The following is a 13511-nucleotide window of genomic DNA, read 5'->3' as shown; positions in this document are numbered from 1 at the left end:
AAAAAAAAAAAAAACAGATTACTCAATATATCCTCACATCATTTTGCAGTTAATAATGTTTAACAAGTATTAGCAGAGAAATTTATAAAAAAAAAAAAAAACATAAAAGAACATAAATGAATTATACTAAAAGTTAAATAACGAGCAAAAGTTATATGATCAAATAGGCTCTAAAGTACAAACACCTCTGAAATTAGGCGTGTTCGTATGAAATGCTTTCTAAAAAATTATTTGCTTCGACACAATTCACATATTCCTTTGACACTTCACAAACATATTCTACGAGGTAAAGATGTTTTGAAGTAGTGATCACCAATGAGGGGGGTCAGAGGCCTTACATTTGATTACATTATTGTTATTTTCAATGGAACATTTGGAAGGCAGTAATGCACCGCAATATCAATATCAAATATACTATGTGTATTTTATTTATTATTAATTATGTTATTGGTATGAAGTGTCCACGTGCTTTAGTGATCAGTGATCACCCATCTTTTTGGGAAATATGGTATGTCATCTTTAGTGAGCTCCATCTTCGTAATCACATTTTTTCCAACCACACGACTCAAGCATGTAAGATATCCGAATATAGTTTCATTTGGACCAATGTAACAATGATATACTATATGAATGTTTGGTTTTACTTATGAGAGGCAAAACTGATCACATTAGAGGTATGTTTGGTTCCATTGATTCAAAATCAATTTTCACAAACACAAATCCAAAAAATATGAAATGCTATAGTTATGGGCTTTGTATGCTCTCTGTTGGAAAGGGTAACCCAAGTTGCCATCTCAGTGGTAATTGTGGATGGGAGTGCAACTGGTTCTTTTCACTAACGTGGGAGTTTGAGAAAGAACAAGAACAGTGATAAAGCATACTACCCAGAAAAGAAATCATAATTCAGTCAAAAAAATAAGATCATAATCAACCCACTTTTGGTCCCAAGATAAGATAACAAATTAAAGTCCAATCCTTATTGGTTGTTTATCACTTTCTAGCATCAACTTTTCCTTAATGTTTATGTACCCCAAAGGCAATGTGAACAAATTCAACTGACCAATATACTGTAACCAACGGTTATTGAGAGAACATGCAAAGGGATATATAACTAGCACTAAAGATTAACGGTTCCAAGCAAATTTGCAACGATAACAAAAGTTGCAGCTCAAAAGTAGACCCAATATAGCAAAGGAACCAATAATACTATAAACTGTAATGGAAATTTTCTACTATAATTTATCATTCCTTTTTTTTTCATAGATTTTCTCCACATCGTGGGAATTTAGCCTTTTCTGCTATATTCAATTCAATTGATAATTAATGATTTATTTAGTGAGACACTTATTTATTCTTTGCATGCCTTTTTTCTTTCTATTTTGAACAATTGTATATATATATTCAAATGTTTTATTATTCCCTTAAAAAATATTTACTAAAAACATAATTCTTTATCCCCTAAAAAAATACAACTCTTTAGCTTGTAAAAAAAAACATTATTTTTAAGCTCTGAAGCACACAAAGTGTTCTGTCGAACACATTTTAGATATTGATACTTCTTACACACGCCTTAGACATGTGTCAATGGCCTATTAGCAATATATAAGTAAAAACAAAAAGTATATATGTTTTCAACTCAAGAGGCATGTTAGATACCTCTTAAACACGTCCCCGTAAGCTTAACTCAGCTGGTAAAAACAATACATGATATATGCAAGGTTTGAGATTCGAACCCTAAATATCACAAATAAAAAAAAAACCTTTTAAACACCACTAAAGCACAGCATCCACAATGGAGACTCTCATCTTTGAGGTCTTAAATGAGTCCCACATTGACACATCACTTTTTAATAATTTTTTAATAATAGTACCTAATAGGCACTCAACCACTCCAATGAAGACCCTCTAACAAAAGGTCTAATTGGGTCCCACCAATATTATTTATTTAATACACTAGCTATTTTAATACACTTTTTAATTATTATTTTAATAAAAAGGTGATGTGGGCCCATTTAAGAATGAGGTCTTAATTTAAACCTTACATCTTTTAAGACCCTCACTTTTTTTTTCCACAATGGGGGTACCTATTAGGTACCAGGTCTTAAATGTTTAAGACTCTCCCATTGTGGATGCTCTAAGTTGACTTTTGGTCAAACACTCCTAACCATAGATTTAAACTTTTTACAATTTTACTTTTTGAGACAAATAGAAAATGATTCTCTAGTTCACAAAAAAAAAAAATGATTCTCTTATCATATTTTTTGTGCGGCTAATTATCATAGGATTAATTTAGTTCTTATAAAGTACATGATTCATCTTATCTTAGCATTATTTATGCAAGGATTTCATTGTAAAAAGATCCTATCATTACTCTTTTTCCCAGGGATCATTATCATTCCCATAACTTTGTTATCATAAGGCTAATATATTAATTATCTCAACTTTCAATTTAGTTTATGTCATGTTAACGTGTCATATGTCTGATGTCGGTATAAAGAATATGTGCTTCATTGTTCTTAAGTATCACATTCAAGCCACGTTCCACTCGTAAATTGTCCTTAATGCTTTGCCAAGAGTGATTCCTCCTTACATCAATTTTTTAGGGTACCATCAATTTTGAAGAAAGTAAAGTGTATGTTTATATTCACTGTGAATTTATCAAATCTACGATGATTCTAAACATGAACTCAGAGATATTTGGAATCTCTAAAGAGAAAATACACTCTAAAAATAAACAATTGTGTTTATATTTATGAAAACTAATAAACAAACAAAACATTTTCATTATTTTTGAAAGTACATCATCCCTAATTAATATTTTGTCTTTTCTCCATCACAATGAAGAAATCACAAAGTAAACAGAGACAATAAAATACTCGTGTCTTCTTTATTATATTGACACTATAGTACTACAGCTTAAAAATCAACTACGGTAGGTTTGCTTTTATTCTGATTTAGAATGTGACAAATGTCACTTGTCATCATCATAAATATTTTTTTGATCCAATGTAGAACAAGATAGAGATCATGCACCGTCATCATGATCAACTTTTGATTGGACAATGCACTAATTGAGTTGACGGTTGATTTGATCCAGCTCATCTTTCAGCCCGGATAGGGTGACATCGTCACGAATCCTAAACAGATGGGGTGGTGTTCCACCGTTGTAGTAGACTGCCACTAGCTTGGTGTTCGGATCAAAGCCAGGGAATTCCATGATTTTTTTTCTGGTGTAGTTTACTTGTAATGAAAACAGGGACCCCTATTTATAGAGGTATTTGGGCGTTGTGAACCACAAAAATTGTCGGTACAATGCAGGCCACACAGAAGAATCCAATGCTGAATCAATCCGGATTATACAATCCGAACCAACCCTCACCATACACAACGTCCCAAGTTTCACTTTGGGACACCCCATTATCGTCTTTTTCCGGAATACGTAATCCGGAGTGCATACGTAATCCGGATTATATCTTCCGGACTTCACCAGAAGTTTTGGCCGGTGGTCTGCACCACAAAGAAAACGTTTTTCAAACGTTTTGGGCGGTGGTCAAGTGTAAAAACACGTTTTTTGACCGGCATTGATGGCCTCCCACACGTTTTTTAACCCCCTCCCCTATAAATATGGTTCATTTTCTAAAAAAAATTCACACCTTCTTCTTTCTTCTCTTCTCCTCTTCTACAACGATGTGTTTCCATCGTTAGCCTTTCATAGAAAGAGGCCTCTTTGGAAATCCATCAGGGGTCATATGATCGGTCAATAGGGTAGGGGTCAGTCTGAATCTGAGGTGGGTTTGTCTGGGTGTCATGTTGACCATCATGGTCTCTTGTTCCCTGGAGGCCTCTGTGCCCCCTCTGTCTCCCCACCAACAGATTTTCTTCTTCCCCGCCATCTTCTTTCCTCCCACCCTCTTTCCTCTTCATCAGTGGCTGGAGTTAGAGCTGGAGCCACTGGTATAGCTTATGTAATAGGATAGGATTAGAAATAGATTTAGGATATTATGTAATAAGCTTAAAAAGCTTGAAAGCTTGAAAATTATTGTAATGTATTGTTCATATATTAATAAAATGGATTGTTTTTATGTTTGTGTCTTTTTATTTATGTTTTTTAGTTTATTTGCATTTTCTTTTACGAATTGTAGACCTTACAATTGCAAAAGTTCTGGTAAAACACTATTCCGGGTAATATAATCCGGATATATCTGCAAATTTCTAACAATGAAATCCGGAAAACAAAATACGGACAAGGGGTAAAATTGGAAAAAAAAATAGGGCGCGCGAGGAAAGGCATAGGATGGGAAAAGTAACACTCCATTCTTTAAGGCAATACTCATAGGCTAATAAACATACCAGACAATATAAGATTTAGTTGAGGCAATAGAAATGACTAAGTCGTGTCAAGGTGAGGTAAATTGTGAACCAACTAGAGGTGAAGTTCTAGCATAGTGTGGGCCCCAGTTCAATGTAATTAAGCCATTTGTCCTCGGTACTGAATAAGAAGGGGCAGACAACTGATCTATTAGCAAAGACATCATTCTGCTAATATGGTAGTGGAAGCAAAGTTGGTAATAGTTGATGTGGAACTTTAGTCTCCTTTGGGAGTTTAACTCTTGGGAGCTTTAATCTCCTTTTTAGTTTCCACCTCTTGGGTGATTTTGATCCTACTATGGCATTATTGCTCGTAAGGCTTAACTCTCCCTACGGGTTTAATCATTTTGGTATCAACAATCACCCAAACTTTGGAATTCATTCTCTTGATAGCTTATGGAAAAAATCGAATTTCTTGATGGTTTATTTGATATTGCAGAGCATAAAATCTATCCCTAGCTGAGGAAGTCATCAAAGTGGGAATTAAAGGTGAGGTTAAGACAATATAGAGGATGATAGTTTTGGTATAAACAATAACTGGGTGAGAGAATATGATAGTTTTGGCCTAGATATATACGGTATGATGACATTGGTACAATATACATGTAAATCATGTGTGATGAATTCTTGAAAATTCAATATAAAATACAAAAGTTTTTTTTGAAACGAAAATACAAACAAGTTAACACACATGGTATTATAAAGACAAATAGGTCGTTGGTCGTTTACAGTTTCTTGATAACAAACTTTGGTCAGTTACTTTCAGTTATATATGCATGAAAAATATTCAGTGGTTGCCATGTTTCTTGGACAGAAAACTCTGAAAAGTATTATCTGACATGCATTAGTTATAGGAGTCCTTTGCGGCTGCATGAACCCTTTCAGTAATTTGGAAACATTTTATTTAGTACATGAACCGTCTTAGGCTTGTGCTTGTCCCTGGCCCCCACCCTTTTTCTACGAGACACTACTAGACCATCCTTTTACAGAAAAAATAAATAAATAAAAAAGGCAAGTAAATTTCACAAAGGGTACAATGAGACATTCAGAGTAGTCCAATCGACAAAACAGAACCTTATATGAAAATTAATACTGATAGTTGCTTACTTAATAGCTAAGAATCCCAAGTCATATGTCCATACATAATCTCACTGCAAAGACAAAGCACATCTAATTACTATTACTATTACTATTAGATACAAGAAAAAAGCATCAATTTTCCACTTGGATAAATTTCTAGTTTAATAGAACCAAATGCTATCTTTTGACAAGTAGAGCTTCACCCCATTGGTGGAGTTGCTTTGTTTACTCAATGGACTGCTCTTCTAAAAGCTTTATCCTTGTAACTATGATGCCTAAATGAAGATAAGGGGAACTTTTTTCTGTCAAAAGTTGCAGTGCAGAAACCATTAGCTAATCCAAGAAACCGTCACGATAATAAAACCACAACCAATCCCCAAACATGATTCATCTAACCTTCCATTTTTTAATCATAATCATGACACACTTGTGAAAGCATTTTAATCACTAGTAATAATATTTTATACCACATGAAGAACTATTGATGACTTTTTTTTTTTTTCTTCTCCTTTCTTTCAGGTTATAAAGACCAAGTGGGCTAAAATAAAGTTTTTAAAAATCTCAGGTACTTTTGTGACAGATATTATAATCTTCACTTTTGACGTGAATCCCCACATCCCCTTCACATTCATTTGTGCCTTCTTGGATGACAAAAGTACTGTCTATTGAAGATGTGACCCCAACAAAAAATTACATAAGCGTGCAATTGGTAAGTGTCTTCACTAGACATTTCCTCTGTTGGAGGAATAGATTTCCACTTATCTTTACGAACAGTCAACCAACAATGAAAGGAGGTCCCAGGCAGAATGTCTAGAAGAAAGTTCATAGGGTGATTCTGATTAAGAGTGGATAGCAGTGACCTGTCTCATAACTGGGCCAATAGTCCCTATCTGCACCATTCAAGAACCCCTCATGACGCTTCCAGACTTCTTTGTCATAGTTCTCTGTTACACTGAAATGCAAGCCATGTTCTTCAGCTACCTCCAAGAACTGGTCCAATGAGTTTCCTCTTTTTGGACTTAAAAATATAGCCTCGGAAGATCCTGTTTTTGATAACAAGTGCTTGACAATTCGAGCAAGATCTCTGTGGAAATCTTTGAAGAAAGTGCTGTCAAAATAACCATTCAATGTCATAATATAAAGACAAGCTTATCATAAAGACCAAAATAAAAGGCAAGTCAAGCTGCATGCATGTGAATCTGCTGATTAATTTCGTACATAATATAAGTTTGCCTTTTCTCCACTTGAAAATATTTAGTCATTATCTGAACATATCCAACTTTAAATATTGAAAATGATAAAAAGTTAACAAAGGAAACATAGAAAAGTAACTCCATTGACCAACCATAACATGAATGCAAAAATTTGTTCATCGATGAAAAAAAAACAAATCCTCCATGAAATAAACAATATATTTAATGATCCGGAATTATCACCACATGCTGAACCCTTTGACTCTTATATTTATCAAAACTATTTATAGAAAATGCTATTGGCATCTAAGTAAGAAATTACAGGTTTACAGCTATGTCACTAGAGCTGAAAATAAGATTGTCATCTAAGTTGGAAAAGCATGCAAATATTGAACAGTTGAAAATTGAAAATTCAAATAAAAGATTTTACCAATCACTTGCAACAATGATATCAAAAGCATCTGCAACACTAGAAGTATCTTCCTGATTCCAATGAAGCTTCATAGACTTCACAACCGTATCCCCAAATGCTCCAGAGTTAGCTTCAATGTTACGCTGAGTATCTTGATTGTCATCGATGAACAATCCACTTGACATGAAAATATTTAATGAAGCATATTCTCAAAAGGAATAATATTCCATGCAAACTTTTGAAAGAAAAAAAAAACTTTTAATGCTGTGTTTATTACATTGGGACGAGAAATCTCCCCCGTAAAGGGAGAAATGTCAAACATGGGCGAAGTATTTCAACGGCAACGCAGAAGCACTAATACCAGCAGTAGAGTACATTTGTTTTTAATATAAATATAGGTGCTGATACTTTTGCTTAAAGATCTCACTACTTCCAACCATGTATGTTTTTTAAAAATCATATTATATAGGGACGACATAATCCTAATTATACAATTATATATGGACAGTCAAGGTTAGACTTGGACATAACCAATCTGTCTATCAGCACACCCACATGCATACATATGACAAGATCAAATGACACCAATTTGCTTGTAATAACTAATTCAAGTTTTTGAGTGGTCTTTTCCTTTCCACAAGTAAATACTAAATACAACAACTGAAGTTGAGACAGACATTAAATGACAAACACTTGGGCAATAACTTCCATATTATCTAAAGTAGGAAATACAGGTCTATAAGAGCACAAGATATCACCAAAATGCCACCAAACTCGTCTGATAAGGTCATCTATAACTAAACACTATATCTGTCCTGCTAACAGCGTGAAATCACGCTGCAGTAAATAACCGCTCACAAATGAGTTCAAATAAGGCTTAGGGAAAAACATGTTAACTAATGAGTAATAATGGCATCAACGGCTACTATAAAATTATATTTTACACATATAAGACACCTAGCATCCATTGTGAATAAAGGTCTAAAAGGTGATCATGAAATTTTAATCCAGTTGTTTCATGTTTATCATTAAAAATACAAAGGGAAAGAAAAGAACTTTGTTGAAATTTATACCCAGGAGACACTATTTTCCCTTCCTCACATCCATTTGTAGAACAAGTATTGAATTCTTACAATACAATTAATCATCTATTTAATTAACATAAGAAATTAAGAAATGTTGTCATCAATAACTATAGCAAAAGGATACAATCAACTACTTGTGGATTTCCATCTGAGATTACAACCTCAGATGCCTCAGTAACAGCTGCAATAACAAATCCAGCCAAGCCATAGCCAGAACCAAGCTCAATAACTTTTTTAGACCTAAAAGAAATCATACCAGTCTGAGGTCACAGAAAAATAACAGTCAAAATGATGCTAATATACAGAGGAAGAATAAAGTAAAATATAATAATAGTTATTCAAAGCTGAGTAAAATCCTCATAAAAGAAAAAATATAGATCCTCAAACCTGAATATATCTGTATGTGACAAGCAATAATGAGCAAGAACATCTTCTGATGGCCAATTACCTGCAGAGGACATCATGAATTTATAAGCACCAACTGTGAAAATAAAAAGACCTGAATCAATATGAAGAGGATAGTGAAAATTGTAAGTGGTAGCAAATGATCACCTATGATGTTTCATCCGAAAAATGTCCCTCCAGCGAATAAAAGAAAGTTTTTTTTGTAGATAAAATTGTTTTTTTTAGGCAAAAAAAAAATTTAACATCAGAACATTTACGCAAAAAAGTAATCTCCCTCCAGTGAATAAAAAACCTCAATAGCCGATAAAATCGTATTCATCCAAAAAATAGTGATAGCAAATAATCACCTATGTTGTTTCATCCAAAAAATGTCCCTCCAGTGAATAAAGTTTTTTTGTAGATAAAATCATCTTTTTTAGGCAAAAAATAATAACTTTTTTTACATCAGAACATTTACACAAAAAAGTAATCTCCCTCCACTCAATAGCATATAAAATCGTATTCAATTAGCTATTAAATATGCCCTAAAATAAATTTTTAAAGAATAGCCTTATCACTGTAAGAAAAAAAAAAACCTTATCTACATAATTGCTACAGAAACTTTGATCAGTTAGAAATAATGCAAATAGGGTAATTATGGTTACTCGATATCATGTAAATAGGATAATGTTAATCTTTGTAGTGAGTGTGACAAGCTTCATTGTGTCAAACACAGATTTCACCACTTGTCTTTCCCACTAAACATGATATCTAGAGCCCGATAAGAGCCAACCTTGATCCAAGAATCCCGGGATACCCACTAGTTCATCGGTACCAACTTTTGTTTTTTCCAGAAACTGTGTTTTCCCTAAGATTTTTGGTCTCCACTAATGTGTCCTCATTCCAGAAACCCAAAAATCCGCTACAGCCACTGTTAGATTGTTTTCTGGCCACCATCTGACGCTTTCCAGCAACTTTTCTGGCCAGCAACATCACCGTTAGATGCACCTACATACAACAAACAGCGTCGCAACCTTAACCTTTGCGCAGCCACTTTCAGCCATGTGTGTCTGCTTTCTTCAGGCAGCCACCAGCTGAGCTTTGGTTGCCCTGAACCCTACATAGATCACCTCAATTTGATTTAATTAGTGCATTGCATGAGATAGCGTCCAAGCTGCACATACTTGTTCTTGCTGCTTGATGCATGCTTCAGTGCATTTTGCAGTGCCTATTGTGACTATGGGCAATGACTATTGAAAGCTCCCATTACATAAACTAATCCTACAACAACTAATTGCTATGATGATATCTTGAAATAGTTTGTCGAGCATCTGTTTAAGCTCCACTACCTCTATTGTACACAGCAGTAATTTGTTGGCTCGTACTTCCAATCATCATCTCTTGGTCTTTGGGTTCTGGATTATAGTGCCATTGATTGCACCTTCAGATATAAATAGCTTCTCTCTCAACTCCCTCCCTGGGTTATTTCACATGGTTACCTTAGCTAATGGTTCCCAAACAGAGTCCACACACCCAACCTCTCCTTCCTCTTTCAATTGATTTTGTGCTATATGTTCCAAGATTTCCAATTAATTTACTTTTTATTAGCCGCTTAAACTGCTCTCTTGATTGTTTCATATCTTTTACTAGAGATTTTTTTTTTTTTTTTTGAGGGATCAATGTTCAGGTTAGATGATTGACATTAGATGTGAGTTTAATGATCTCTACCAACTCACCGACTACCTTGGCATTGGCAATGCCACAGATTCCACCTTCTAATGCATGCTGAATTGGGTCATTCTATCCTGACAATGTTACAGCAATTAGTCGAACCTTGTCCAAGATTTCCACTACGTCTTGCGAGTTGTGTTAACTCAAGAAACACGAGTAGTTTGCTTCCTAATCAAGTCAATATTGGAATTAGGTCTCCTTTTTCCCTAGTCCATTGATATATGAGTTCCTAGTCATACTAAATCAACTTTGGAGTTCAAATACTCTGGATTATTTCCATTTTCCAACAATTTTACCATGAGATAGAAAACAAAATTTGATCTAATCATGCTTACCTTATGCGTTGATATTACATGTTTACCTCGATCATGTTAAAGTTTTATGCAGCAGCATCTCATTTCTTCACCAAACATCATGTGTTCATTTCATACCCCTCGACAAAATGGGGTTAATAAATGCAAAAATGCCATCTTATTGAAACAGCTCAGGTGTTCCCTTGAAGGTTACACTCGATACCAAAAGGGTATTCCATTTAAACTCAATAGATTTTACCTTCTTTGAATCTAAACAGTGCAAAATTGCAGATTTGTTCCTTAGGATGAGTCTTCGAAACTGGTTCATCATCTTCGTAAATAACCCAGGGAGGGAGTTTCATGGACTTCAATTATGTTATGTGCTCTCTTTCATAGACTCTGGTAGAACACATAACATAATTGAAGTCTATGAAAGAAGATAAAAAAAACAAGTTGTGATACAGGGAATCACAACCAATAGAAAAAAGGAAAGAGAGATTTCCATTATCCAGGGGTAACTAACTACTGAGCTGGAAGCTGAGAGTAGTAGGGAAGGAGTAAGATGCAGCTCGAAAGCGGTCTTAAGGGAAGTATAGAGAGAGAAGGTAGGTCAGGAATATGGTGGGACTTTGGAAGAGATTAAACCCTCTCAAACTGCCTAATGTTTCGGATAACTTCTTTGTTTTTTTCTTCTTTTTCTGTGGGTTGTTTTTTTCATTCAAGTTTTATATTACTCTTGATATAAGCCTGGTTTTGTCCAATAAAACAGTGTTTTGTTTATGTTCTCTTCTATTATATGGCTTTTATCAACTGGAACAAAAACTCCAGGTCCATTGAGCTTCAATCAACAAGTGACAGGTAACTAAACGGAACCTCCACAGCCAAAAATAAATAAATTGAAGAAACAAAAAATAATAACAAGATCAAGGGAGCAACATTAACCAAATCCCACTGGATATTTACAAGGGAAACCCTTATAAATGACCATGTGATTTATGCAAGATCCCAAAACAGCAACTAAGACAGAAAGTCTTCCTTAAAAACTTGGGGGGTTACACTCCGGCCTAATACACCAAACTGTAGCATACGTCACACAACAAATGTAATTATTTCAAGTCCTAAAGAAAAGACTTCTCCTCAATATAGAATAAAAACTTTGACAACAAGCTTATAGCTCATGTGCCGCTTTATTCTGAACTGTTCAACTATTCTACATTGACAATAGAATAGCATGAAGTTTACACCACAGTCTGAGTAAAAAATGATGAGAATATTTTATGCAAATATAATCAGTCATTGTAAGCTCGGAAATGAAAATCTTAGATGCAGTTATGTGTTTTGAGATGGCGAAGAAACTTACAGACAAGCCCAGTGTTGTCAATGTTGTATTTGTTACATGTCTGAAAATCATTGAGATCAGCATGGTTGTCAACTCTTTGTCTGCATGAATAAAATATAACAATAGATAATGTTCAACTAAGAATCTTTGATGGCTAATTTTCCATTTCCTATTTTCAATTTTGATCTTAATATTCTAAAAAAAAAATTATAGACAAATGTTAACAATGTTAGAAGTTCCAGATCATCAAACTCCTTCAACGTCTCTTAACTCACCGACCGAGCTAACTTGAATATTTTAAATTGAACACCAAAAACAAAACTGACCTCAAAAAGAGTTTAGGAGCGTGAGGGATTGGTAAAGTGTAACAAACTCGAGCATCTTTGCTGCAATTATTTGAACCACGTTCATCGTGGATTACATGAGATTGTATCAAGTTGAATCCATGACTGGTTCTTCTTGAAATGCGTTTGATACTCGTTTGAGATTGTTCGTCTGAAAATAATTGGGGCATGAAAAGAAGATTGAATAGGAACGAAATTTGATGAATGTGGATGTGAGAATTGAATTACCTGAGTTTGTTGAAGAAGAAGAAGAAGGGTTAGAGAGAAGAGCTTGACGAAGGATTTTCCATCTTAACGATGAAGCTTTCTCGTTCGTTCTGTTTTCCATCTTTTGATTTCAGTGCCTGGGGGAGACTGAGTGAAAGAATAACGAGAAGAAGACGTGAGGCTGATGGAATTTTTGTTGAAATGTTTGTGGTTTAAAAAAAAAATATTTTGACATTTTATTTTTGAATGAAAAATACTTTGTCATTTCATCCGTCCCAAATTATAATCTTTTTATATATCGATCATTTATTTTTTTTATTATACTGCTAACTATTTTTTTTTAAGAAATTATACCACTAACTATTTATTACTCTGTCAAAAAAACACTATTTATTACTTTATCTTTTTTTTAATTTACCTTTCTCATATTATTTATTAAAAACAATTTTATAAAACAACTTATAATTTCTTTTCATGCAAAATTAATTACATTTCTTAATTTTATTAAATAGTCAAAATGACTTATAATTTGGAAAAGAAAATGTAACGAATAAGATATTGTGTTTAGATATTAAAAAAAATAAGAAAAATAGTTTTATGGTCGCTTATCATTTTAGAAACTAACTAAAGGAATTAGGTATTCATTTATCCTCTTTTATTTTCTTTTTCGACAAGTCATTTATCCGTTTTTCTAATGCAATTAATTATACATAAGAGATATCTCAATTGTTGCATATAATATGATAAATAAATTGCAAAATAAAATTACAATAAGCTCTTTTCTATAATATTCAATATTACCTTTATTAGGGGGCTTTTGTTTCAAGTCATATTTAGAGATTCCTGCGAATATGATAGCATGAAAGATATATTCCTATGTTTGTTTCAAATTTTAAAATTTTATTCCTTTGTTTTGTTCCTAAGGAAATTTGGAGGAATAAAATCATTAATTACTATCCATAAATATCGTTTTACCAGTCATTCTCAGGAATACTTTAAATACTAACCAAACACATTTTCTCCGTAAACCCGGGAATAAAATTTTCATCCTTATATTCCCAGGAAAATTATTCCC

At 33.7% G+C, this 13511-nt stretch overlaps 1 protein-coding gene across 1 annotated transcript; it reads right to left on the bottom strand.

Moving 5' to 3' along the window:
• Positions 1-5419: 5419 nt before the first annotated feature.
• LOC146900688 (S-adenosyl-L-methionine-dependent methyltransferases superfamily protein) lies at positions 5420-12634 on the bottom strand. The gene is made up of 7 exons (XM_085733832.1): positions 12458-12634; positions 12212-12380; positions 11907-11986; positions 8526-8586; positions 8263-8378; positions 7072-7204; positions 5420-6556 (listed from the first exon to the last, which is right to left on the bottom strand). Exons 1-7 carry the CDS (start codon positions 12555-12557, stop codon positions 6271-6273), a joined length of 945 nt encoding a protein of 314 aa, XP_085589958.1. The 5' UTR covers positions 12558-12634; the 3' UTR covers positions 5420-6270.
• Between the last annotated feature and the right edge of the window lie 877 nt (positions 12635-13511).

This window comes from Medicago sativa, chromosome 8 (assembly GCF_051527215.1).
Source record: "Medicago sativa cultivar Bolivia chromosome 8, Bolivia_mono, whole genome shotgun sequence".
Taxonomy (NCBI): Eukaryota; Viridiplantae; Streptophyta; class Magnoliopsida; order Fabales; family Fabaceae; genus Medicago; species Medicago sativa.
Note: the sequence above shows the minus strand (reverse complement) of the source record. Positions and strands in the feature narration are given on the sequence as shown.

What these genes read in the sequence shown, in the direction of transcription:
- LOC146900688 (XM_085733832.1), bottom strand. Translation starts at nt 12,557, where the DNA reads ATGGAAAACAGAACGAACGAGAAAGCTTCATCGTTAAGATGGAAAATC. An exon ending in TTCTTCTTCAACAAACTCAG is followed by an intron (nt 12,381 to 12,457) that starts GTAATTCAATTC and finishes AATTATTTTCAG; the next exon opens with ACGAACAATCTCAAACGAGT. An exon ending in GCTCCTAAACTCTTTTTGAG is followed by an intron (nt 11,987 to 12,211) that starts GTCAGTTTTGTT and finishes TTATTCATGCAG; the next exon opens with ACAAAGAGTTGACAACCATG.